The 27,584-nt window shown below is 48.2% G+C and overlaps 1 protein-coding gene across 2 annotated transcripts in view; it reads left to right on the top strand.

Annotated features, from left to right (window-relative positions):
* Positions 1-6,582: 6,582 nt before the first annotated feature.
* CAPN2 (calpain 2) overlaps positions 6,583-27,584 on the top strand; it is a 70,336-nt gene continuing 49,334 nt past the window's right edge. The window contains exons 1-2 of one of the 2 annotated variants that reach the window (XR_005214819.1): positions 6,583-7,037; positions 10,868-10,937. Coding sequence is in view for 1 of the 2 variants with exons in the window: in XM_037823137.1 (XP_037679065.1) it covers positions 6,801-7,037; positions 10,868-10,937 (307 nt within the window). In the remaining variant the exon portion in view is untranslated. The remainder of the gene's footprint in view (positions 7,038-10,867; positions 10,938-27,584) is intronic. The other variant, XM_037823137.1, reaches the window with a different exon arrangement.

Here is a 27,584-nt window from a genome sequence, read left to right as displayed (position 1 = left end):
TATTTGGTGGGCTCTCCCCCACCTGAGCACCTTTAGCATATACACCTGATCTTCTGAAATAAATAGCTGGAGCAAGGCTGCATTGTCTTCCACTTAGCACGAGATGCAAGTGGGCCCCCTGCTCCCTTAATTCTTAGCTTTGTGTCCGTGTCTCATTCCTGCATCGCCCTGTCAGCAATAAGTGGTGCCCGAACAGGGACTTAAGAACCGGACCTGGTTCCTGACAGAAGAATCACTTGAATGAAGGAGATACAGCGGCGCTGGAACTCGGGTGGAGGTAACGGCCGTGTTTGTATGCATTCCATTGTAGAACGACCCCGAGCATTATAAGCAGGGTAATGGGTAATGTTGAAGGACACAATAAATATGTTTCCTATATTTCCCTCTTACAGCAGCTGCTGCGGGCCAGCGGTGTCAAGGTGGGGGAGTCACAAATCTTAGAATTGCTACAGGTTATTGAAAAATACTGCTCTTGGTTCCCTACCCTTGGCTCCCTTGAACTGCATGACTGGGAGCGGGTAGGTAAGGAACTGAAACAAAAACATATGCAAGGAGTTGATTTACCTGTTACTATTTGGTCTACATGGTCTTTAATTAAGTCTGTTCTTAAAACTTTAAAAACTGATGATGAGGAGGAAGAATATGAGTCTGATGACAATACTGGTCCCAATCCTCTTTCTGATGATGATAAGGGTAAAAAAGATCCAGTAAAATCTCAGGTTTTTATTCTTGTCAATGCCCCAAACCTCCTTCTGCACCTTGCTGGGAGGAATGGCCCATGCCTCCTCCGCTGCCTCTTCCTGCACATAGCTGTACCCCGGCAGTTAAACCTGGCTGCCTCTCTGGCATACAGCAGGGTCTGGCAGAAGCCAGGCGGCAAGGAGATTTAGAGGCCATATGTTGTCCTGTTGCCTTCCCTGTTACGGTTCGTGAGGAAGTGCCTCCTGGACAAGACGCTAATTATCCTGATGGAGTTTATACTTACTTCCATGAGCATGTCCCATTTGCAGTTCTTAAAGAGTTGAAAAAAAGCTGTACAAACGTATGGGGTTCATTCCCCTTTTTCAGTTGGCATATTGCAAAATTTAGCTGAAGGTTCTCGTCTAATTCCTATAGATTGGACCACATTAGCCCATACAGTCCTTAGCCCAGGAGAATATCTACAATTTAGGACTTGGTGGACTGAGCGTGCAGAACGACAGGCTGCACATAATCGGCAACAGAAAGTAAATATAAATCTAGATCAATTACTGGGCCAAGGAGTTTATTCCACTGTTGAAAATCAGTCTGTTTATAATGATCAGGCAATTGAGCAGATTTGCTGTTGTTGTTTGCAAGCTTGGAACAAAATTGAAGCTAAGGGTAAAGCTGCACAATCCTTTCAAAAGGTTTTACAAGGGCCAAAAGAATCGTATCCAGATTTCATTGCCTGGCTCCAAGAGGCAATACACCAGCAGATTACTAATTCAGAGGCTGCCAATACTATTTTGCAGCTGCTAGCATATGAAAATGCTAATAAAGATTGTCAACGAGCCATTGCCCCATTTAAAGGTAAAGCTGATCTTACTGGCTATATTCATTTATGCCAAGATATTGGGACTGAAGGTTATAAAGCAGAAATGATGGCTCAAGCCATGGCTAATTTGAGAGTTGGCTCTCGTTTCCCAGGAAAATGCTTTTCCTGTGGAAAAGTGGGTCATACCAGAAAAGAGTGTGGTCACTTTAAAAATAAATCTCCACAAAAGTAGCCTGGTATGTGCCCAAAATGCCAAAAAGGTTGACACTGGGCTAACCAGTGCCGATCTGCTTTTCATAAGGACGGCACCTCCCTTTTGGGAAACGGCAATCGGGGCGGGCTCCCAGCCCCTCACAGAAAGGGAGCGCAGCAGTAGACCTCGCTGCCAATGCTGAGGTATGTCTTCTCCCCAATAATCCTGTTAAGGTCCCCACTGGCTATTACGGCCCCTTACCTAAAGGGACGGTGGGTCTTTTGCTTGGACGCAGTTCTCTCAATCTTAAGGGTGTTCATGTACACACTGGAGTCATTGACTCTAACTATACTGGGGAAATTCAGGTGGTCATGTCTTCTTCTATTCCATGGACTGCCCATAAAGGTGAAAAAATTGCTCAACTCTTATTATTACCTTACGTACCTGTTGGTTCCTCCTCTAAAAATTGGGAAAATGGAAGTTTTGGTAGCACAGGAAAGGCAGGAATTTTTCTCACAGAGGCTCTGCAGGAGCCGCGCCCTATGTGTACTCGTACAATTCATGGGCATAGCTTTATTGGGCTTATAGATACAGGTGCAGACGTCTCTATTATTAGTCAACAACATTGGCCCCGACATTGGCCTTTGCAAGAGGCATGAATTACTGTTGTGGGCCTAGGCTCCCCTCAGGGACTTATACAAAGTGTTCGTATTTTGCCTTGCCTTGGCCCTGAGGGACAGAAGGCCACTTTACAACCTTATGTAGCTGCTCTGCCTCTTAATCTTTGGGGCAGAGACCTACTTGAACAATGGGGTGCTACTGTACATATCCCTCCTCCTAGTGGAGTGTACAGTATTCAAAGCCACAAAATGATGGCAAATATGGGGTATGCCCCTAGCTGTGGGCTTGGCATACATTTGCAAGGTACCCCTTCACCCACCCAAGTCTCACCAAAATGTGACAATTTGGTTTAGGATATAAACCTTTTTAGTGGCGGCCGCTGTTCATTCACCTCCCCAACCTGTCCCATTAGTATGGACGACAACAAAACCAGTATGGGTAGAGCAGTGGCCGCTTACAAAAGAAAAATTAGAGGCTTTACATGAATTGGTTCAAGAACAATTATCCTTGCAGCAAATCAAAGAGTCTTTTAGTCCTTGGAATTCTCCTGTGTTCCCAATAAAGAAAAAATCAAGAAAATGGAGAATGTTAACTGACCTAAGAGGTGTTAATGCTGTCATTCAGCCCATGGGACCTTTACAACCTGGGCTCCCCAATCCTAGCATGATTCCTGAAAACTGGGCTTTAGTGGTCATTGATATTAAAGACTGTTTCGTTTCCATCCCTTTAGCTGATCAAGACAAGGAAAAATTTGCTTTTACTATTTTGTCCCTTAACAATAAAACCCCTTCTAAACGATATCAGTGGAAGTTTACCACAAGGTATGCTAAATAGTCCTACAATATGTCAATATTATGTCGACCGGGTTTTACAGCCTGTCTATTTAAATTTTCCTATATAATCCATTATATGGATGATATTTTGTGCTCTGCACCTCAGGAGACTGAAGTAGAAGCTTTGTTCTATGCTGTTCAAAAAGCTTTACAGAATGTAGGATTGCATATTGCTACTGACAAAGTGCAACGTACTTTACCTCTACAGTATTTGGGTTCTAGTATCAATAGACTTACAATTCAACCCCAAAAAGTACAACTCCGCAGAGATGCTGTTACCACCTTAAATGATTTACAAAAACTACTAGGGGATATTAATTGGCTTCGCCCCAAAGTAGGTATAGCTAACTATGAGCTCTCCAACCTATTTTCTCTCCTTTGTGGAGATTCTAAATTAAACAGCCCTAGATCTTTAACTTCAGCTGCAGAGAAGGAATTACAATTAGTGGAAGCTAAAGTTCACCAAGCTCAGATATCCCGTGTTGAAAGATATTGTTTCTTCCTGTCCTAATTGTCAACTGCTTACTGCTCCACCTTTGCAGGATCCTGGTGTTAACCCTCGTGGTCTAGCCCCTAATGATTTATGGCAAATGGATGTTACTCATATCCCTTCCTTTGGCCGCTTAGCCACTGTTCATGTCAGCATTGACACACACTCTGGCTTTCTTTGGGCCACAGCACAAACCGGTGAAACATTTCGACATGTTCGTACTCACCTTTTTGCCTGTTTTGCCTCTATGGGCTTGCCCCGTGCTTTAAAAACCGATAATGGCCCTGCCTATACATCTGCAAAATTTGCTACTTTTACTACGACTTGGGGCATTCATCATACCACGGGTATTCCTTATAATCCTCAAGGACAAGCTATTGTTGAGCTTGCCCATCATACTTTAAAAGCTATGTTAACAAAACAAAAAGGATGATGGAACTCCCCATGAACGATTATCAAAAGCTTTATTTACTTTAAATTTTCTAAATTTTTATGAAAAACTGGGTGGCACTGCCGCAGAACGACATTTTCCAACTGAAAAAACAACACTGAAACATTATTTCCATAAAGCACCTCCTATATGGTGGAAGGACATGCTAACTAATGAATGGACAATGGGTACTTTATTAACATGGGGAAGAGGTTATGCTTGTGTTTCCCCAGGTGACGGACAAGCACCACTTTGGATACCAGCCCGACGACTGAAGCCATACCATGAACCCAGCAAAGAAAAGAAAATTCCTATGGGACATCGAGCCACCAGTAATGCAGTTCCAGGGTCTGACACTGAAGACAACAGGGATCGGGCCAACACCCTGAACTAGGGAAGCCCGACATCCAACTTGGGGGCAGATAAAGAAATTATGTCAGGATGCTGAAAAACAAGTCCAACGAGACAAGCTGCCTATGACAGGTTCTAACCTGATGGCAGCAATGTTGGCTCTTATTGCTATTGCTGTGAGTATATCTCCGGCATGTGCTCATTCTGGAAATTATACCTATTGGGCTTATATTCCTAACCCCCCATTGCTGCAACAAGGCAACAGTTCGTTCAGTTTTCCCTCCTCCTTATTTTGGCTGCCTGGGTCCAAACCATTGTTGGGCATGGAGGCCACGGGGCATAGGCTGTCAAGGAGACAAAACTAACCCTCTTGGGGGGCATTGCCCCTCCCTCACATCACCCTGTATGGCCCTGGAGGATGGCTGGTTAGCCAGAGACGGGTAAGATTCCTCAGGGAAGGAACAATCTAAGACAGGCACAGTCGCAGAGGGGCCATCAGGAGAAAACTTGGGGGCCAACAGAGGTGGGGCACAGAACCTCACCCCCCCAGCTTTGTGAGGGTCTGAACCCTCACGCCTTTTTAAGGGAAGTCTCCTGCCCCCGTGGCTACTTTGTTTCCCACGCCCGGCTCAGATCGGAACCCCAGTGGCAGACAGAGATCTAACCAGAGGCTAAAATAAAAAGGGGGATATGTGGGGAACTGAGTCTTCATGTTGCCTGAGGCATATCTGGGGTGGTGGCTTAGAATGCTGAGCCGCAGGCCTGCATAGAATGCCATGCAGGCGCGCCCTGTAAAGATGTGTGTCTTGTGACTACCATTGTCTTAAACCTAGATTGTATGCACCTGATGTAAACATAAGTATTTGGTGGGCTCTCCCCCACCTGAGCACCTTTAGCATATACACCTGATCTTCTGAAATAAATAGCTGGAGCAAGGCTGCATTGTCATCCACTTAGTACGAGATGCAAGTGGGCCCCCTGCTCCCTTAATTCTTAGCTTTGTGTCTGTGTCTCATTCCTGCGTCGCCCTGTCAGCAATAATCTACCAGTACTAACTCAATGAATTCTCCCAACAACCCTAGGAGGTCAGAACTAATATTATTCTCCTTTGCCAAATGGGGAAACCAGAGCCATAGAAACCAGAGTCACAGAAAGGTTAGATAACTTGCCCAAGAACAACACACAGCTGCTTAATAGTGGAGCTAGGATTCAAACCCAGGTGGGCTGGCTCCAACATCTATGCTTTCAACTACAGACATACCACCACCTCCACCCCCAGCAGTTACCGCACATAACATGATGCTGAAAGATGTCTGTTCAATGAAGGAATCAGGTTGCTTGCTTTAGAACCTCGTCCTAACCCTGAGCCTCCACATGTGGGCCCAGCTGGCCTGCATTGCAAAGCTAGATGCCCCAGAGTTAGAGCACCATGAAACGTCCTTGATTAGGGTTGCAAGATGAAAAACAACACTCCCGGTTAAATTTGAATTTCAGATAAACAAGGAATTTTTTTTTTAGTATAAGCATATTCTGTTCAATATTTGGGACATGCTTATACAAAAAAAAAAAAAATTATTCCTTGCTTATCTGAAATTCAAATTTAGCTGGGCATCCTATATTTTTATTTGCCAAATCTGGCAACTCCATCTGCAATCCTATAGCTGATCAGTAACAGTGTAACTTCGTGACTTTTAGTTGTGCAACATTAGGAGAGGTCATTTAACGTCTCGGAGCCTCAGTTTTCTTATCTGTAAAATGGGGACAGTAACGGTACCTTCTTCAAGGAGTTGCTGGGAGGATTAAATGAGGTAATGTATATAGAGCCGTTAGTACAGTGTCTGGCACAAAGTAGGGCCCAATTAATGGTAACGAATCTAGTCTTACTGACCCCACTCCCCAATCTCCTCATGACTCACAAGGTGTTTCCTGGATAGGCACAGTTGTCCCGGCCTCGGGTTTCGCCCAGCCTTCCTCCCCGGAAACTGGGAAGTTGCCAATCGGGTTTTGATTTGAGCCACGACAGCCGAGCCCCGCGGCGCCGACTGTGCAGCGCCGCCCCCCTCGCGCCATGCCGGGAGCGGCCCGCAGGTGGCACCACAGGCCGTCGCGCGCCGCCGTCCCGGGCCGGAGCTCTCCAGGCACCGGGCTCGCGGCGTCCCGGGCCTCGCCGCCGAGCAGGCCGGGAGCGGCCCTGGCCACACCCAGCCCGGGCGGAGGAGCATTTCCCCTTCTGGATGAATCATCGTCCGCAGCTGCCGCTCCCGCAGTCCGGTTGCAGCGCGCCCGGGCCCTGCCAGCGCCTCTGACCTGCGCAGAAAGCCGAGACGCCCCCATCCTCGCTCCTCTCTCAGCCCGGGACCAGCACCATGGCGGGAATCGCGGCCAAACTGGTGAAGGACCGGGAGGCGGCCGAGGGGCTGGGCTCGCACGAGAAAGCCATCAAGTACCTCAACCAGGACTACGAGGCGCTGCGGGACGAGTGCCTGGAAGCCGGCACGCTCTTTCAGGACCCCTCCTTCCCGGCCATCCCTAATTGCCTGGGCTTCAAGGAGTTGGGCCCCTACTCCAGCAAAACGCAGGGCATCGAGTGGAAGAGGCCCACGGTAGGAAGCGCGCGGCAGGATGTGTGGGCAGGGCGGGGTGCAGGGCGGGGAGGGGGGCTCCAGGGCCGGGAGGCGCCAGCACCCACCGAGGCCCGGGGGCCAGGGGGACCGGGCCATGTGCTGGAGGCGGGGGCTGGGGGCGGAAAGCAGCGCTGGGGGAGGCCGCAAACCAGAGTGAGCCTTCCCGCTGGCTCCCTCCGTGCTTCCTGAGCCCCGTTACTCTGGGCCCCGTGGGGAGCCTGGGTTTCTGGAGGTCGTTGGACCACAGAGGGGCCTGTCCCCCTCTTCCACTCCCAACACCCAGGACGCTGCACACAGGTCGTGTAGAAGTGGGTCACTGTCCTCAAATCCCGTTTGCAGGCCTGCTAGGGTAGCCGCCTTTAGACTTCACAAAACTTCACAAAAACTCGGGGTGACACAGGGAGTTTGGGAAAACTTTTATTGGACCCTAGTGGGAAGACGTTGGGAGGTGGGGAGGAGGGCCTGCATGAGGCAGTATCTGACAAAGTCAGTCTCTAACTCGGCTTCTGTCTGCTTCAGGGAGTGGGGAAAAGTCCAGAGCCTGGTTCACTTGGTGACTAAGTTTTGTGTCACGCAATTGTGGTGGTTAGATGTATCGCTTAGGGTTTTATGTTAATTTCCCCAAATGGGACCTAGTGAAACCTCCCCATAATGTTCACATTGGTGATTAACAAAAGACATGAGAGTTGCTGCAAAGAGCAAGTTTGTCATCATTCCAATGCCCCCAGAAACCTCACCCAGAGAACTCGGGTCTCCTCCAAGCTCCCTTTTCCCTCCCCCAGGGGATCTGTCCTCCCTGCCCTGGCACTTTTGCAGGCCTGACACCTGTCTCACCTCCTCATCTAGATGTTCCTTCAGTTCCCAAGAAACCCCTTCTGTCTCATGCCCTCTCCTACTGGACATGTCACCAAGCTTCCCCCACCACACCTAAATGAGACTTCCTAGGAAATCCAACCTCTAGATCACTACAGGAATAAGCGTCCCTGCCCTGCTTCCACTTCCTGAGCCTCCCGGGTCACCCCACTCTTCTGGTACCCAGACAAGTAACCCAACAGTCGGTGATGCCTATGGGACTTCTGGATGAGGAGATAGAGATCTGAAGGTCTGGGATAAGTTATGGATTTGGACCTTATCACCATTTTAGGGCACTGCGTAGGGTGTGGCAGACTGTGTGCTACACAACCAAGGGGAGGTGTGGCCGTTATTATTCCCATTAAGCAGCTGAAGGAATTGACGTTTCAGGCGAACATGGTGGAGCCAGGACAGTTAACAGCCTGTGTGTGTTTGGAGTCTTCAACTTTACAGCTCTCCTCACTGCCTGTCTGTCCAACTTCTGTCAAACACTACTGGAGTCAGGCAAGAAAAAAAAATTCCCAATGGATTTGGACATCACTAAGGATCGGTGACTAGCAGAGTCATTTCGAGGGGAAGGTGGTAGTAGAAGCCAGATTGCAGTAGACTGAGGAGTAAATCTACTCCAAAGGAAGGAACTGGGGTGGAGGAAAGCGAGACAGGAAAGGGTAGGTAGAGCAGGACCTGAGGTTGGGGGGGCTGTTGTTTCAGATGAGAGCAACCTGAATGTGCTCTGTGTTGAGCCACCAGAGAGGAAGGAATTAAAGATAAAGGAGACAGGATCCCTGAGGAAGTAAGAGTGTCCCCCTGGGAGTACAGGGGTCTGTTAGCCTTGGCATGAAGGGAGACTGCTCTTCCTCAGGGAGAGGCTGGGGTCCCATGGGCAGGGCCGGAGGACAAGAAGACAAAGGATTTCATGATACTGGCAAGAGTGGGGCTCCAGGGATGGGAAAGGGGATAAAGCAGGAAATGGCTCAAGTCACGGTGAGCTCCTGGATTGGTGCAGGAAGCACAGGGAGGAAAAAGACTGTCGTGACCCAAGGATGTCACATCAGAAGCCCCCAGCAGCAGTCAGGCAGGAGCCAGGGCAGGTATTTTTATTCCCCATTCTTCCCCTGAGGTAACCAAGCCTCCGAGGTGTTTATGACTCACTTACTTTGAGCTGGCTAAATTCAGCCTCAAATCCACATCTCTTGCCTCCAAGGTCAGTGATTATTATCATCAAATTCTTTAATAATATTGCTGATGATAGGTAACATTTATTGAGTGCTTACCAAGGCACATTTACATGTTTATTTCATTTAACCCTGGAAACAAAATGTGGTAGATATACTTATCACCATCCCCATTTTACAGATGAGGAAACGTGGGCCTAAAAGGCTAAGTAACTTGCCCAGCATCAAAGAGCCCATATGACAAGTGGCAGAGCTGGGTTTTAAGTCCAGGTTATCTGAATCCAAAGCCCAAGTGCCCAACCACTTTCCTCCAAATGTTACGTCTTCGATTTAATTCAGTACCTTGATGCCGTGCACAAGGTTCAGCTTTCTGAATCATCTCTGAGCACCACTCTGAAATTTGACTTTTTTGGAGAGGCTGCCAGAGGCAGGAGAAAGTTTCTGAAACATAATGGAAAAACCCTTCAGGGTAAGTACCTGGCACATTGAAGATTATCAATATGAGTCTGCATAATAAAGAGCCTCCCAGCACTACAGCCAATCTATCCCAGCAGCCAGATAACTGCTTCCCTGGCAGGCCTTGGGCAATGCAGGTTTCTTTTGGCTCAGCAGGAAAGCATTCTCACAGTCTCTGGTGACCCCAACTGAGTGACCTGAGCAGGGATAGAGACAATGCAGAGGCAATGAAAGGAATTTGCTGTGCTGCAACATGTGGCTCAGGAAGAGCCTCTACAATCCAAGCCAGCTTGGACAGGAGCTACATCCAGGTGTCACCAGGAAGGATGGGCACACACCCCAGGGTGTGGGGCTGAGGCACCCACATACGATGCTCCCAGCAGACATGAGATGTAGGAGCATCTCGTACGAAACAAGGTCATCCAAATCAAGAGCAGCCCAGATTTATGTCCCCAACTTCCTCTGTGGCTTTGGGGTGGAGCTCTTAAGGATCAGGAAACACACTCAGAAAGGGCTGCTGAAAGACCCTCGGCCAGAAGTGTTCAAGGTTGGTTTCATCCAGCTGCTTGAAGGACAGTTGTCCCTGAGGTTTTAATGCCCTTGGAGTCCTGTTACTAATCAGTTAGAGGCCATGCAGGTGTAACAAGTGTGTGCGACAGAGTCAGACCGGTGAGTTCCGATCCTGGTGCCATCTATCACCACCAGCTGGGTAACTTCAGACTTGCTGCTTTACCTCTTTGAGCCCATTCCCTTATCTTGAAAATGGGGATAATACCCATCTTGTGTTCCCGAAGTTATTTGAGATGAAGCACTAATCACAATATCTGAATCCAGAGCCCAAGCCTTCAACCCGTTTCCCCTGACTGATTTAAAATGGCAAGTTTTACATTATATATATGTTGTATTTTTTAAGAATTTAATATTAAAAAAAAAAAAAAAACTTGCAGGACTGGATGTGAGCATGGCAGGTGGGGCAGCTCCAGATTGTAGAGGGTCTCAGAGCCTGGCATAGGAGTCTGGGCTTGATGCTTGCACAGCCACCAGGAAATAGCCCAATGGGCGTAGGCTCCAGTCAGTTTGGAGTATGTGGGGTTCAACTACTGACCTTCTCAATCAGGAACATCCCTCACCCACCCATTGGGACCCAGAGGGCAGGGATCTAACCATGACTGCAGAACAGAGCCTTCCCTTGAGGAAAACTTTTCCCAGAGGAGAGGGAAAGGGGAAGAAGTGGTCCAACGTACCTATTGGGAACGGAGGCATGCTAAATGCAAACGTGCATGCACGGTGGGCTGACAGCTCTCTGTGGATTGGTCTCATCCCCAGGAGATCTGTGATGACCCCCAGTTTATTGTTGGAGGAGCCACCCGCACAGACATCTGCCAAGGAGCCCTGGGTAAGTGGTGGGACCCAGAGCAAGCTGTGGGGTCGTGTCAACAAGGCTGCGGGTGGAGAGGGTGACAGTGGCTTCTCCCCTTCACAAGTAGCTTGGTGATTTCCATTTCCAGAAACTTTCTGAGCTCCTAGAATGTCTTGTCCCTGAGGGTAGCAGTTCTATACCCAGCCTAATGCTAAAGTGCACAAATGCACACAAAAATGGGCTAGTTGCTGGGGTTACAAAGATGCTCCCCCTGGGAGAACAGAGGCTTCTGATTTCAGCCACTGCTTGGTCTCTACCTCCTGGGCCATTGTTACCAGGTGGCCCCTGAAACGGTCAGTGTCTGGGCTGAGGGTCGGGTGGGAGGACTCCCCCAGGCCAGTAACAGGGTTAAGATATAGTCCTCTGAGATTCAGGGAGGCAGGGTGTGACTCGTTGTGAATGAAGAGGAAACCCTATTGTTTGCTGCTGAGAGGAAGTGCCAGTACCTCAGAGTTCTCAGTGTTTGCAAGACAAGCTCGCCATGGTTTCACAACAGTGGGAAGCAGTGTTTTTTGTTGTAAAGGCAGTTGGAATGCTCATTTAAGTAAAGCTAACTGGAGTAGCTAAGTTGTGAAGGTCTGCAGCTTTTGCTCTCTGAAGGTGAATTCTGATATGTGTTTCTGGATATAGTGCTATTTGTGGATTTGAACCCATAGTCCTCCAACTTTAAAATGAAAGCTCCCGAGGCTTCACCAAAGAAGTCCCAGTGGTGGGGCTTGAGACTATTATTTAAAATTCTCATTGAATCCACCCTTGATTTGTTTTTGTTGATGATAAATATGAGCCTATAATTGCTTGAGCAGATTGTTTGTTCTGGTAAACCAAAAACTTGTTGCCTGCCATCAGTTTCAGCTAGCTCCTTAAATGAGTTCATCAGCTTGAATTCTGACACTCACAATAACTAACATTGATTGGACATTTACGATGTGCTAGAAACTAAACTATGCCTGAGAAAACTCCGAGGTTTCACGATTATTCCCGTTTTATAGATGAGGATTCTGGGGTCCTAGTAACTTCTTTAAGTTTCACAGCTGAAGTGGGGACCTGGTGTGCATGCAGTCAGTCTGTGCACTTAGTCCCTGAGCTAGACTCCCTAGAAGGAAGGGGGCCAGGAAAAATTCCCACCCCTGGCGAATGTCAGGCAGCTATGTGAATCATTAGGGAAGGGAGCGCCACGGGAAATGCCTCTGAGGGACGGCTGAAGCAGCTCTGGGCCAGCAAAACCAGGCTGGTCTAAGTTCATAACCTGTGCACGGATTCCTGAGATGCCAGAGCACATTCTCACCTGCAGGAAACATGCCTCCCTGTTTCCACCTCCCTGTCTCCCATTTCCCCCTCTTCCTTCAAAAGAAGGAAGGCTAGGGGTCCCTGGGCATCTAAGGTGGGTGCTCTGGGGAAATCCATTTGTTAGAGAAAAGGGAAGTTAACAAGGCTAGAAGTTAGACTCCCCGGGGCTTTAGAGAATCCAGAGACAAATCTATCAACTGCCACACCTAGACTAACAACAGCTTCAGAGCCAAATTGCAAGTAACAAACAAATGATTTAAGTCTTATTTAAATACTACCAGGTTATCTGGAGAGGAGGCAGGCGAAGCTTACCTTCTGGGGGGAATGTGCACCAAATCAAACAAAAACAGGGTTAAATGTCAGCCTTTTTAAAGTTTCTCAGTAACTGGTCTGTGCTTTCTAAGGTGTGTTACACCATGTTGGCCTTTTTGTTCTCTTGGCATTTTTATACGGGAGGATCCTGGTTACATTACAGCCTTGGAAATGCCATTTACTGAACTCTCACCCCAATTGTGAACCTTACCAAGTCCTAACAGGCCCAGAAGTGTCAGAAATGGGCTATGGCAGCAACTGCCCATGGAGCCAGAGATATGAGCTGAAGCTCAGCTCTGCCTGTCACGAGTTGGGAGACTGTGGGCAAGTCTTTTCACTTCCCAGCACTCAGTTTCTTCTAAAAATGAGGAGGAAGCAGGGTGAATGAGGTGACTACAAAGACCCCCGAAGATGAGGCATTCAGCTACTCACAGCTGCTCCTCATGCCTGATGCTGGATTTTGTCTTAGAGCATCTTTTGTCTGTAATATGGAGTAATAACAGTGCCTGATGCTTGTATAATAGTGCTTGTATAATAGTATGCACTATTATACCTCTTAGAGCATTTTTCATCACATTATCTCATGTAATCAACTCAACTCTGAAGTAAATATTTTCACCCCTATATGCAGATAAGAAAACCGAGGCACAGAGAGGGGAGGTTATACATAAAGCCGCAATGCTAGGAATTGCCAAAGGAATAAATCCTAATCTTATTTAAAATCCTGCGCTCTTTTCATAAACCCCATGCTCCCTCAGTATTGCAAAATGCTGTACTGAGAAACATGGAGGTGAAATTCTCAAAGCATAATTCTCTATATATACCTATTTGGCTTTCTGCCCTGAGACTTACTCAGTTCACCGAGTGAACCCATCCTTGGACTTGTACGTTTCACAAGGCCCTGCCAGCCTCAGCTGTGCTGCCCAGCAATGGTTAATCCACAAAGTCCACCCTCTTTGCCAGAAGGCTCAGCTTTGACATGCACCACAAAGTAATTTAAACCATGTTTGCAGAACTCTGCTGAATGAGCCACCTACAGTTTAGAACATGGTTGTGCTAAGAATCGACTCAGTGAAGAAAAATCTGCCCATCTGGAGGAAGGGTTAGAGACCCAGACGGAGCCTCAGCAGGCTGACCCTGCATGGGGCATGCAGCTAAATGTGGCTCTGTAATTGCCTGGTAGCAAGTGTATTCTTACAGGTGATTGCCACTTGGTATGGCCCCAAGGGGCCCAGAAAATTCAAAGGCTGTCTCCTCTAACCACTGGTGGTTTTCCCTGGGCGACTGTCAAGCTTTCTCTACTGCTCCTCCCCCAACCTCTCCCAGCTCACAGGTAAAAGTAGCTGCTACAGGCCTGGAAGGCCCAGGTCACTGTGTGCCCATGGGCCCCTGACTCCTTGGGGGCAGCCCAAGGCTGCCAGCACTGTCAAATCTGTTGAAACGGACATAGCCCTGTTTCACTGTAACCTGGCAAATGTCTTCTGTCCTGCTTAGAAGTGGGTCAACTGCCTCCACCCCCACGGAGTCACGCAGGGCCCCCTAGAACGCTAGCTAGGAGGTGTTTGGCTACATGGCACCCCTCTCCACAGCCCAGCTCAGCAGAGTGGAGAGAGGGGCAAAAAGGATGACTGATGGGAAAGGTATGTTAGAAGACAGTTTCCAGACCCTGCTCCCTCTGCTGCTTACTAACCTGTGCTTTCTAATTGGATAACATACTTGATAATAGGTATCTTTTTTATTTTAATAGACTTTTTTTAGAACATTGAGAAAATAGTACCAAGTTCCCATATACCCCACACCCCGTTTGCCCTATTAACATCTTTCATTGGTGTGATACATTTATTACAATTAATGAGCCAATATTGATTCATTATTATTAATTAAAATCCATATTTTATTCACATTTCCTTGGTTTATACCTAATGTTCATGTTCTATTCAAGGATCCCATCCAGGACACCACATTACATTTAGTTGTCATGTGTCCTTAGGCTCCTCTAACTATGACAGAGTATTTCATATTTTGAAATACTTTCAAACTTACAGGACAGTTGCAAAAATAATACAAACCCCGTACAGAGAATTCCAACGTACCCTCTCTCCCTAGATACCCAGATCCACCAATTTTAACATTTTGTCACATTTTCTGTATCATTCTATCTGTCCATTAATCTAGCAATTCATCTCTCCATCTCTCCCTCTATCTGTCTATTTACCAATCTTTTCTGAACACTTGAGTGTGGGTTGTATACATCGCATTCCTTGAACACTTAATACTCTCATGTACATTTCCTCAGAACACGGATATTCACTTATGTAACCACCTTACCTACAGTTAGCAAGTTCAAGAAATTTAATATAATAATTTAATATAAAACTTACTGTCTATATTCCAGTTTTTTCATATTGCTCAAAAATGTCTTCTGGGCCTTTTCTTCTCCCTTATTAGATCCTACCCAGGATCATGTATTGCATGAATTGCTATTGGCTCTTAAGTTGCTCATTCTTTTTTTTTTTCTTTTTTAAACTGTGGGGACATATATACAATATAAACTTTCCCCTTTCAGCCACTCCCAAGCATACCATTCAGTGGAATTACTTATATCCACACTGTTGTAGTACCCTCACAACCATCCACCACTAAAAACCTTCCCATTTCCACATGCAGAAATCCTAAACCCACCATGCATCAACACCCCATTCCCCCCAACCCCTGCCACTGGCTAACTGCACTCTAAATTCTGTTTCTGTGAGCTTGCATGTTCTCTGATGTTTTCTTTGTAGTTACCATGGGGCTTAAATTTAGCATCCTGAATTAATAACACTCTTGTTTGTTTAATACCAACTTAACTTCAATGGTATACATCACCTATGTTCCTATACCCCTCCGTCTCTCCATCTTTTTGTAATTCTTGTCACAAATTACATGTTTTTACATTATGAGTCCACAATTACTGATTTATCATTACATTTTATGCGTTTGCCTTTTAGATCCTGTAGGAAGTAAAACGGAGTTGCAAACCAAAAGTACAATATTACTGGTATTTATATTTACCCATGTTGTTAACCTCACCAGCGATTTTCATCTCTTCATGTGGCTTTGGTCTATTGTCTAGTGTCCTTTCCTTTTAATCTGCAGAACTTTCTTTAGCATCTCTTGTAGGGTTGGTCAAGTAGTGATGAACTCCCTTAGTTTCTGTTTATCTGAGAATGTCTTATCTTCTCCCTGATTTTTAAAAGACAAGTTTTGGATGGATACAGAATTCTTGGTTGGCCATTTTTTGCTTTCAGCCCTTTTAATATGTTATCCCTGCCTTCTTGCCATGAGAAATCAGCATTTAATCTTATTGAGGTTCCCTTATATGGGAAACACTGCTTCTCTCTTATAGCTTTCAGAGTTCTCTATCTTTGGCATTCAACAATCTGCATATAATATGTTGTGATGTGGGCCTATTTGGAGTTCATTGAGCATCTTGGATGTGTATAGTCTGCCTGAAGTTAAATTTGGGAAGTGTTCACCCATTATTTCTTTGAATATTCTCTCTGCTCCATTCTCTCTTCTCCTTCTGGGACGCCTATAATACATATGTTGGTATGCTCGATGGTATTCCACGGGTTCCTCGGGCTCTGTTCACTTTTCTTCATTCATTCTTCTTCCTGCTCCTCAATCTAGGTGATTTCAGTTGTCTTATCTTCAAGTTCATGTTTCTTGCTTTTGCCAGCTCCAATCTGCTGTTGAACTCTCTAGGGAATTTTTAATTTTTGTTTCTGTGGTCTTCAGCTCTGTTTGCTTCCTTTCATGATTTCCATCTTTCTATTGATATTCATCTCTTTTCCTGATTTCCTTTCATTCTTTGTCCATGTTTCCTATAGTTCTGTGAGAATATTTAGGGCTACTTTTGTAAAGTCTTTGTCTGGAATGTCTCAGGTCTGGCTCTCCTCACTGATGGTTCTAAGGCTTTCATTTTCTCCCTTGCCTTGGTCATCACTTCCTGTTTCTTTGTATGTTTTGTAATCTTTTGTTTAAACCTAGACATTTTGATATTTTAGAGTGTTATTGCTGAAATTTAGATTCTGAGGCATCTATTCCTTAAGCTTGTTTCCAGCTAATGTTATGACAGAACTTTCCTTGAATGCCAGGAAATAACACAAAAAAAAAAAAGAGAAAAAATGAAAACACCTTTCCCAGTCTTTGCAGATTGTCGTGGGCAAGCACTCTCCTTCAGAACTTATCCATACAATTAGTTTGGAAAATAGCTCTAGGCCAGAACATAGGGTCCTCCTTGGACCTTTCTACACACTTGAATTTTCTTGGACTTGCATGTGTAGCCCTAGGAATTCCCCCATTTACACAAATACAAATGTCATCTCTTCCTTAGGAAACAGTTTCCTAATGGTCCTGGGCACTGCACTGAATGTCCTGCAGCCAGCAATCCCTTGCCCCAGCAGCCACTTGACTGATCTCCCAGTGTTCTGTAGGAGAGCTCTGTGAGCCGCCTTCAACATGCAAGACAAGTTCTGGGCCAGCGACTCCCTCAGGCCTCCACCAGATAGATTAGGTCAGACACACATGCTTTAAGTATATGCACAAGGGTTACTCTGCTCCCCTGGAACTAGGACCAAGTGTCGACACTGGGAGCACAGGCCAGCTCCACACAGAGCTGGTGAGGGGTGAGGAAGGGGCTGGCCAGGACGTCATGAGATCCTACTACTTTTAAGTAGTCTTTTCTTGATTCAGCCCTTGCCCTGTTACTGCAATCCTTTGAATGTTTTCTGGAACTTTGAGAAAGATGTTCCTGCAAGTTCTTGCTGGTTGTTCAAAGCTTCTGTGGGAGGATGGAGCCCTGAAGCATCTCACTCTGCCATCTTGATTGGGGCAGAGTATATCCCCCCATTAGGATTTGCAGGTATCTTTTTAAAAGTAGTTTTTTTAAAAAAAGACTTGAAAATAGGTATTGGTTGGTTTGATTGAGAAAGTAAATCCATTCTTTTTCTTAAAAACAATGTTTCATCACTAGCCGCAGTGCCACCCTTACTTCCCCAGACCCTACCAACCTCTTGGAGCAGGTGTTAGGTGCCATTTCCCCTCAGCTCCTCTTCTGGTTGTAAATGAATGCTCTCTCACAGCTTTTCTTCCCAGTGGCTACTGCCCATGCTCCCAGCTCCCTTCCCCTGCTGTGTCTAGACAGTTTCATCAACAGGGCAGGGACGAATCTCTAACCTGCTATTTTGCTCAGAGGCTGCTGTCCTGCCCTGGCCGGCCCCAGCCTTGGCTATTACACAGCAAGTTCCAGCCTCATTGATGCCTGAAGGACAAATCTCTCTTTGGCTGTTCCTGGTTCTGGGAACCATCCCCATAAGAATTTCCCTTCTCTCTCATACACTTTCCTCTGAAGCCACAGGATGCCTAGAAGGGATTGCCAAGGTTCCAGCCTCCTACTTGGGTCTGTTAGTCAGGGTAGCTTTTTGCCTGTCGAGGTGCTCTCCAAATTTCCCACTGGCTTCCTATGGGCAGGAGCCGGACCATGCCCCTGTATGGCCTCAGTCATCTCAATTCTGAGATGAGAGGTTCAGATCAGCTTTTCCTAAGGCCCCACTACTTCTGACAGTCCATGACTCTAGGACCTGTTACCCACCACTGGCAGCCACTATTCACCCCTATATCCCTACACATGTTTGTGTACAATAACATCTCCCCTCTGAGGTCCATGGAAACTTGCTCAGCATCAGCCACTCAGTAGTATCGGCCACAAAGGGGATCCCATCCTGAGGATTCTAGAAATGAAGGACCTTGTATTCTGTGAGTTCTGGTGTCATCTTGGCCAGCAACGCCATCTGGACAATGAAGCCCTGTATTGAGGGTGGTCAGCACCATGTGCAGCTGGCCTGAGAGGAGATGGCCTGATCGTCAGAAGCACAGTGAGACAGACTCTACACCAGCAGAGTCCAATAGAACTTTTTTGCAATGATGGAAATGTTTTACATCTGCACCATACAACTTGGTAGCCACTAGCCACACGTGGCTATAGAGTACTTGAAATGTGACTGATGCCACTGAGGAACTGAATTTCTAATTTAATTTAAATTTAATAGCCACATGTGACCAATAGCTACTGCATTGGACAGTGTAGCCTTGTTTGAGCCTTGGGATCCTGTCTCCCATCGTTGGCTCTCCACAAGGTGGGATGGTCCTCACAGGCCTGTGTTTCCAGACAGAGTCAAGCAAGGCACATAAATCAATAAACATCTACGAGCATCAGAGTTAAGAGCAAGGACTTGAGCATCTGTCCATCAAGGGTTGGACTCTTAGCTCTGTCACTTTGGGTAAATTGCTGTACTCAGTTACCTCATCCATAAAATGGGGGATAGTTTTAGTACCTACCTCAGAGGGTTGTAACAATGAAATGAAATAATGCATGCATATCTCAGCACACCAGAGGCAGACACATAGTAAGGGCTTCATAAATGTAAATAAAAGTCGTTTTGGGAGAGAATGTTGCTGGAGGGGAGAACTATGAAATAAGTTTGGAAGGATGGAGCCAGATCACAGAGGATCTTGAATACCTGATTGGGTTCCAGCTTTAGCACTTAGCATGGACAACCAGTGAAATTTTGGGGAGGGGTGTGACATAGAAGAAGGCAGTGTTTGGTAAAAAGTCCAAGAAACTTGGTTTGTCTCCTGCCCCAACTTCCAGGGGTCATCCATGGCCTTTGCTTCCTGCTGTTCTCCCCAAGGGGCCACAGCCCTTTAATCCATCAGCTTGGGCACTCTCCTCTCAGCACACATGCTTGCATTCATGTACCCCTATCATTTTCAACCACAAGCTTCCACTTACCCATCTGCGAAATGGGAACAATGACGTCGTTGGCATACTTCATTTTTCCACGAGGTGGAGAACTTTGAGACCATGGGCCTCTTGTGGTTTCTCCATCTCTTTGGGGATTAGGATTAGAGTAAGAAAACCTCCAATATTTGTGCTTGTTGGCCAATCCACTATATGATCTTTCTCCTGCATTTTGCTGCCCCAACCACAATGAGACTTTTTTCCTTTCAGTTCAGCACTGTAAATGCTCCCAGAAAGTCAAGGAAAGTAGATATTGTTCCTCCAGAGGTGCAGAAGGAGAGTTCTTGAGGGGTAGGAATTTAGGACAGGAGTTGGCAGCTGAGGACAGGGCTCCACCTCCCCCCTCTGAGGTGGGAATCTGTGATGACAATAGGATTAGGGGAGGGAGGGTTGGGTTTGCTGCCTGGTGGTAAGGCAGCCATGAGGAGCCATCTCTGGAGTCCTGGAGATAAAACTCAGCAGGAGTGGCAGTGGGGCCAGGGCCCAGCTGGGTCAGGGCCACAGGGAACCGAGGCACAAAGATGCAACCTGCAACAGGCTGCTCACTGCTGCTCACAAAGTGGGTCAGCCACCAGGGCAGGGGCTCCCCAAGAGTCCAGTAGCTGCTACCAAAATTCAGAGTGGGAGAGTGGGAGCGTCAGGCCTCGGCTTCCTTGTCTGCCCCCTTTCCTGGAGGAGACACAGGGGTAGGGGAAACAGAACGCGTCATTGGGATACTTTGCCCTTGCTCACAGTGCTGATGTACAGTTTACTGCAGCAGGCCAGAGACCTTCATGTTGGTAAGGATTGGGATGTGAGTAGCTTTTGAGATCTTTTTGCCCTCCCCTCCCAGCCCTTGGTGTAAATGAGAGGTGGTTGTGCATGTGTGTGGAGTTCCGGTTGGGGGTGTGCTTTTCTGGGCTGCTGCCAGGCTGTGAAATGAGTAACTTATGTGGACTCATCAGTGTGACTCATCAGCCACCATCTCAGGCCGGCTCGCTGGCAGGGTGTGCACTTCCTCTGGAGAACCCCCTCCCTGCCCACCTCCGGAGGGGGGCTGTCCCTACTTGGCTCTTGGCTCTTCAGAGGGTGGTTCCTTCCACTCCCTTCAAAAGCTAAGACTTCGGCTGCCTGAGAGTGTGGCTCCCTCCCTCACTGGGCTGCATGGAGCTGAACGGTCACCTTGAGATTCATCCCTTGAGGGCAGGGTACTGGTCAGCCAGAGACTGTTAAAACGCCTTGTCTCAGGAAGGGTCAAGTTTAGCCATTGATCACTTATCTATCTGTCACCATGGAAAGCAAAGGAACAAGCTACTAAAGGAGTGGGAACACAGGACAAGCAAGATTTAAGATAAAGCAGGATTTCCCGGCCTTGGTACTGATATTTGAGGCCAGGTAATTCTTTGTTGAGGGGTAGGGTGAGGGGTTGTCCTGTGCTCTGTAGGATGTTGAGCAGCACCCCGAGCCTCTACCCACCAATGCCAGTAGCACCCCCTAGTGTGATAACCAAAAATCTCCATAGACCTTGCCGAATGTCCTGGGGGGTGGGGGCAGGCACAAAGTGGCTCTGGTTGAGAACCACTCATATAGAGGAAGAATCAGGGAGAGAGATGGAAACATTAAGGACAGGGGGCACGAAGGGGATGACTAGGCGTCCAGGGCACAGAATGCCGGTATTGGTGCAGGGAAGTAGCAAGTGAGGAAAGGATCCTAAAATGGGAGTTGGGAAAATACTAGCAGCCGTCATTAGCATGTAAATTGCTGAAAACAAACCTTACACACTTTCTTTCTGGTTTTGCTTCAGCCTAACCCCAGCCACAGTTATGCATGACTATCATAAAGAAAAGAGAAAACAGAATCAGGGTGGCCGTTGCTGGGATGTTTGATGTTGTGGGAGAAGAGCTCCTGCCCCACCAGCCCCATGAGCTATTGCAGTAAAGAAGGAGGTGAGGCCCTCCCCTGCTCTGTGGAAAAGCTCCCCTGCTGGCAGGGCCTGCTGCCTCATCAGCTTCCTTTACCAGGCATGGTCCAAAGCCCTCCTCAAGAGGGCAGGATGCACATCTGGGGTCCAGGGGTGCCCTGGGACCTCGGTGGCTGGGCATACTGGGCCCATTGGCACAGACACCCAGGCACTGGTATCTGTCCACGTTGACTCTGTTCTTTTGCTGGAGCCCCCCAGAAGGGGAAACCCTGTTAGCTGGTGCATCTTATGGTCCCTGGTATTAAATTTCAGACTCCCTGGCACAGATTTCAGGAAGATCTCTATATAGTTACACCTAGGTCTATTGTGTACCAAACCACCCCCAACCAACAATCACTTTATCATCATCTCTCATGGTTCTGAAAGATGCCTGGGCTCAGCTGAGTGACTCTCAGGGTGTCTCACATGGCTGTGGTCAGACAGGGGCTAGGGGACCCAAAGCCTCCCTCACCCACACGTCTGGTGCCTGGGTGGGGAAGGTGAGGGGTGAGCTGGGCTCCCTGGCATCTCGCCTTCTCCGTGTGATCTCTACCACCAGAGCTTTAAGGTAGCTGTGCTGTCGGCCAGAAGACAGACACCCATTACCACCTCCAGGGGAGGAGGCTCACAAGAGCTTACCTGTGCCTGCCACCAGGAACAGCAGTCCTGGGTCCCAACCCACTCCATGAGCAGGTGTCAGGGTCTCCAACAAAAACACGACTCACACAGGCGCTGGACGGAACAATGTCCACTCACAGAGAGAAGAGACAGAGCCAGGCCAGCTTCACCAGTGGGCGTCAGACCCCGGCTGATGCAGGGAGCTGCCTCTACCCGCCCCTCTTGCACTTATGCCATAGTGGATGGAGCCAGGAACAGATACAGCAGCAGCGTGTGTGTGTGTGTGTGTGCGCGCGCGCGCGTGTGTGTAAGATATAGCAGCAGCATGTGTGTGTGCGTGCATGTGTGTAAGATATAGCAGCAGCATGTGTGTGTGCGTGCGTGTGTGTGTGTGTGTGTAAGATATAGCAGCAGCGTGTGCGTGTGTGTGTGTGTGTGTGTGTGTGTGTGTAAGAGAGAGAGAGAGAGGGACAGGAAGCGAGCCCCATAGAATACACGTACCGTAGCCAGGCAGTCTGCGGTGAATGTTGACCTATGCTGGGGTAACAGTGGAAGGAATGTGCCACTATCTGCAAGGGGATGAGTTTTACCTCAAGGCACTCCCGAGAAGGGAGTCAGCCAACATCTATCATCCGGTCCTAGGAACCAGGCAGCACATCTAGTCCTCAGCAGCAGGGTTATTTGTGGGTCAGAGGGAAAGGCTGTGCTCCGAACATCCCCTCCATGTGAACCTTTTACACAGAGCCTGGGAAGCTGTCTTACTCTTTATGACTGTGCCCCAGAAGTCCCAAGGCATCTTATATACCATATGCTAATTGAGACTCACAGGGCCCGGCCAGGTTCAAGGGGAGGGGACAAGGAATCTGTCTCTTGATGGGGAGTGACAGGGTTCTGGAAGAACACATGAAACCTGACGGACTGTTGAGGCCATCGTGCCGCCATTCCTCTCCTTTGGGTAATGGCCTTTTTGTCCTTCACCAGGGTGGGACCCACGGCTGCTTGGACACTAGTTCATCCTGGTGGAGACTGGCCGTGTGTTCTCTGGGACCTCCCAGGCTGTGAGACAATGGGGGACGCAGCTAGCTGGGCTGATGCTACCAGCTCAGGACTCCATTCACCAGCCAAGCCTTGTGGAGACCCCTTGCTGGGCCCAGGAGCCCTGAAGGCCCAGGCCAGGCACTTGTCTCCCCTGCTTCCTCTATTCAGCTTATCATGCGGCTACTGTAGGAAGAGCAATGGGCTAGGACATCGGGTGAAAGAAAACAAAATAAAACACAGCCTTTTCTCTATACAAAACTCTAGCCTCTGCCTCCCCTCCTCACACCCAGCTAGTCCTCTCTATTCTAGGTCCTTAGTTCCTCTCCAGGTGTCCTCCTCCTATCCCCCCATTGCTCAAAGGTGGGCCCTAATTCTCACCTGGACTCCTGCTCTGGGTCCTACCTGTCTCCTGTCCTTTTTGGACATTTCTGCCAGAGGTCCTGCCCTCAGGGATCAGATGGCCCAGTGGTGAGAACAATCGATCAAATGGGCAAATTAAGTATGAATTTGATTCTGCTGTGATAGGGATCAGCTTGGATGCAGTGTGAGCACACAGGAGGGGGTGAGCACAGGGTGGCATTGGGTCCCTGGGGATGACTGGGGGAGCGGTGGAAAGGGGAGAAGGAGAGGTGGAGGAAAGGGGGAGGGGGAAGTGGGGATGGAAGGAGGGGGAGGGAGAGGTGAGGGGAAGGAAGAGAGAGAGGTGGAATGTCTGTGTGTTTGTGTGTTTGAATTCACTGAGCACCTGCCCCACTGGGGCTGTACAGGAGCCTAGACAGAAAAGACCCCTGTCATCACAGCTGTTGGGAGCGTCCAAAGGCAAACAGGCTTCCTTTTGTGGGGGAAAGACAGTAATGGAGGAAGGGAAAGAGGGAGAAAGCACACAACAAATATTATGCTCGTCTCAACAAATATACTCGTCTCTTGCAAAAACTTCCCGCAGCCACAAATGTTAGTAACCCCCCCCCCCGCATTCCACCCCCCATGGGCCCCAGGCAGCCACGGCCTGTGCACAGAGCTGACCTTCATGACACGCTCAGAGGCTGGGGCTCTGGAAACTTACTGACATGGCCCTTATGTGAATTTATCTTTTCCACCCAGGGGCCTGAAGCTTAAAGGGGCCATTCATCAGGGCTCCTTGGGAGTGCTGTGTCCTCAGAGAAGGGGCTGGGTGGGCGTGCCCCGGGCTGGGTCCGTCTGAGTGCTGCATGGGGAGGAAAGACTGTGCAGTACCATGTGTGCTCCCCGTGGGGCTGGGAGGAGGGCAGGGCGTTAGCTGCAGAGCCAGCCTAACTGGAGAGTTTTTCACCTGGAGACAATTAAACCTTTTATCAAGGTAAGACCAGGTTGTGTAAGTCCGGAAGATGAGGAAGCTCTCCTTAACGCTCCAAAAATCTGATTCAAACCACCTTTTAAAAAATAATAATAAACTTTGTTTTAGAGCAGTTTTAAGTGGACAGAAAATTGCACAGAGGGTTCCCATATACCCCCACACACGTAGTTTACCCTATTATTAATATCTTACATTGGAGTGGTATATTGTTTCAATGGATGAACCAATATTGATGCATTATGAGTAACTAAAATCCTTAGCTTTCAGTAGGGATTTATTCTTGGTGTATGCAGTTCTGTGAGTTTTGATGAATGGGACAGCATTGTCCAAAATAGTTTCACTGCCCTAAAAATGCCCTGGGCTCCATATATTCATCCCCCCCTCCCTCCCCCTGAACCTCTGCAACCACTGATCTTTTTATTGCCTTTCAAGGTTTGCCTTTTCCAGCTAACCTCCTTCTCCCAAGCAAATCAGAAGGGGAGGGAAAGCCTGAGCTTGAGGGGGATTCCCTGGGGTCCCAAGCTTAAGTGATCCCCCCACCACTGTCAGGCTCACCTTTCCTGGGGCAGCCTTGCCAGATGTGGCCAACGCTTGGCACATGACATTGCCCTCAGTTGAGACTTCACCTCATCTGGATCTCAGTTTTCTCACCTATAAAATTAGAAAAAGGTAAGAGCAAACACAGACACTGTTCTAAGTGCTTTACATATTTTCTACCATTTAATTCTCAACTGTGAGGCAATTTTCTATTATTATCCGCATTTTAAATATGAGGCCTCTGAGACACGGAAGAGTGAGTAGTTTGCCCAGGGTCAGAGGCAGAATTTAAACTCTGCATTCTGGCTCTCCTGTTTCTTAATACTGGGGGTGAGGGTGGGAGAGAATCCCGATTCCCCTCCCTGAAAAATGCATATATTCACACAAATGCTAATGTAGCACAATGCACCAAGTTCCAGATCTGTGGAGCCCATCCATGGACTCCAATTTACCTTTTTTCATCTGATCCTAATCTTCTCAGGTTACATCTCATTATCCCCTTCCACAAGGGGTGAGCAAGCATAGGTTCAGAGAAATTAGGAAATGTATTCAAGGTCGCACAACCTAGATGGCAGAATCAGGGTTCAAATCCGGATCTTCCAGCCACACATCCATTACTTGTCCCCACTCACCCTGTAGTGGAGCCTGTCCCTGGGTGGGTCTAGGAGACCTTCGCAGGCTGCTCCTTTCTGGTGTTGTGATTGGCTGAAGGCGCGTTGTGGCCATGAGTGCCCGCAGAGCGTTTGTGCTGTGCGGGGCAGCCTGGCAGCAGCCAGCCAAAGTGCTCGGCGTGAGCGGCACATCAGCCCCACCCTGATTCTGTGCACTCATCACCTGGACCCTCGGCCTTCGAGGTTCTGAGTCCGCCGGGCCAGTGCGAGGTGGGGATGGGGGCGGGGGTGCCCACTCATCACCTGGACCCTCGGCCTTCGAGGTTCTGAGTCCACCGGGCCAGTGCGAGGTGGGGATGGGGGCGGGGGTGCCCACCTGACCCGTTGGCCTGTCCCCCTAGCACAGGGCTGGGGCAGAGGGTGCCTGAGCCATGATTTGACCAGCCCCTGGGACAGTGCAGATTGGAGGGAAACACTGCCTTGGGGAGGAGGGATGGGTATTCCTAGAGGAACAAACAGCCAAAGGGAATGAGTGGGTAGCTGAGAGCCTAGAATCTCACTGAGGAACCCAAGAGGGTGGCAGAGTCCGGGGAAGATGCCTCCTCCTGTTGGGATGCAAAGAGATGCATGGGAAGGTAAGAGAGTAAAGCCAGAAGCAAGATATGATGCCAGTGAGGTCAGGTCTCTGAGGAAACTAGTGTGAATCCAGCCTCCAGGAAGACACGCCTTTTACTTGGCTCCAGATCCATGTGTCATATTTCTCAGTGCCAACCTAAGTAAAAGATGAAGGGAGCTCTGGGGCAAGGGAAATGTTCAAAAATAGTTTGGGGGTGATGAATGCACAACTATATGATGGTACTGTGAACAGCTGATTGTACACCATGGATGATTGTATGCTATGTGAATATATCTCAATAAAACTGAATTTAAAAAAAAAAAGACGAAGGGAGCAAGTCTGGCTTTGACACCGTGGCCCCTTCCCTGGGTGACTTCCTCTCCACAGTGCTGGCTCTTTACCTCCCCAACTGAGCTCCAGCCCTGCAAAGCCTTCCCTCTTCCTTCTCCCATCTCCCCCCAAAGACCTGCTTTCAGCCATTTTCACTTTAGGGCATTTAAATACAAAGAGTCCCTTTCCCACAGGCATTTAAATTCTAAGTTTGATCTCTAAATGTGGGGAGAGAGGCTCTTTGTTCTGTTATAGAAATTAAGGCTGGATGTAGGGAGGTTAGTGGAGGAGATGGGCAGGCTGCCCCTGAAATCCCATCCTTAAGGCAGCCCCTCCTCAAGGAAGCACGACGCTGCTGTGGCAGGCCAAGAGGGTTTTTCCTAGGTAGGAAGCAGGGCAGACAATCTCCCCTGCCCCATACCCCCATGCTCTTGGCCTGTGCTGGTTGACTGTCCTCCAGGACAGAAAGCAGAGGACAGAGCTTACCTGGGAGGGAGGGAGCCCAGACGTGGGAATGGCCAGGCTGTCGAGTCTGCGGGCAGAGCCTTTGCTGGGTGACTCGGGAACCCTGGACACAGCCCAGACAAGGATAGGGCCGGGAGCAGCCTGCTGAGAGGAGATGCCCCTGAAGCCAACTTCCTCCCCTAGGGAGATGTACAGTTTGTCCAAAGGATGTTCAAGCGCCTGTGCTGGTTGGACCGAAGCAGGCTGCGTTCTGGAGACCATGCATGAGGCTCCCAGGGTAAGAAAGGCAGATGAGAGGTTGTGAGCCAGAGCTTTAGAGTGGGTTAGGCAGAATTTGCTACTATTTACACATGCCTTACCTCATTCCACAGAAAACTTCAGGCCTAATTAAAAAAAAAAAAAAAAATACAAGAAAACCATATACTAAAAAGAAAAACTTCAGTTCCAAAGAAAAGACCAGAAAGAAGAGGGTGTTAAAACCTATAGAGAAAAAAATAAAAAGGTATAGATGCTGTCAAAAGGATTTCATGGCTGCTAGAGGTAAGCCCTACATTCAGCGCGGTCATAAAACACTCTCATTGCTCTACCAGGGAAAGTTGGCACCTGAGCAAGTAGCTTCCTGGAGAACCCCAAGTGCTTCCTGGAGAACCCCAGCATCCCCAAAAGGCTCCATAACACTGGCTATGCAAGATG

Source organism: Choloepus didactylus, chromosome 2 (assembly GCF_015220235.1).
Source record: "Choloepus didactylus isolate mChoDid1 chromosome 2, mChoDid1.pri, whole genome shotgun sequence".
Lineage (NCBI taxonomy): Eukaryota > Metazoa > Chordata > Mammalia > Pilosa > Megalonychidae > Choloepus > Choloepus didactylus.
Note: the sequence above shows the minus strand (reverse complement) of the source record. Positions and strands in the feature narration are given on the sequence as shown.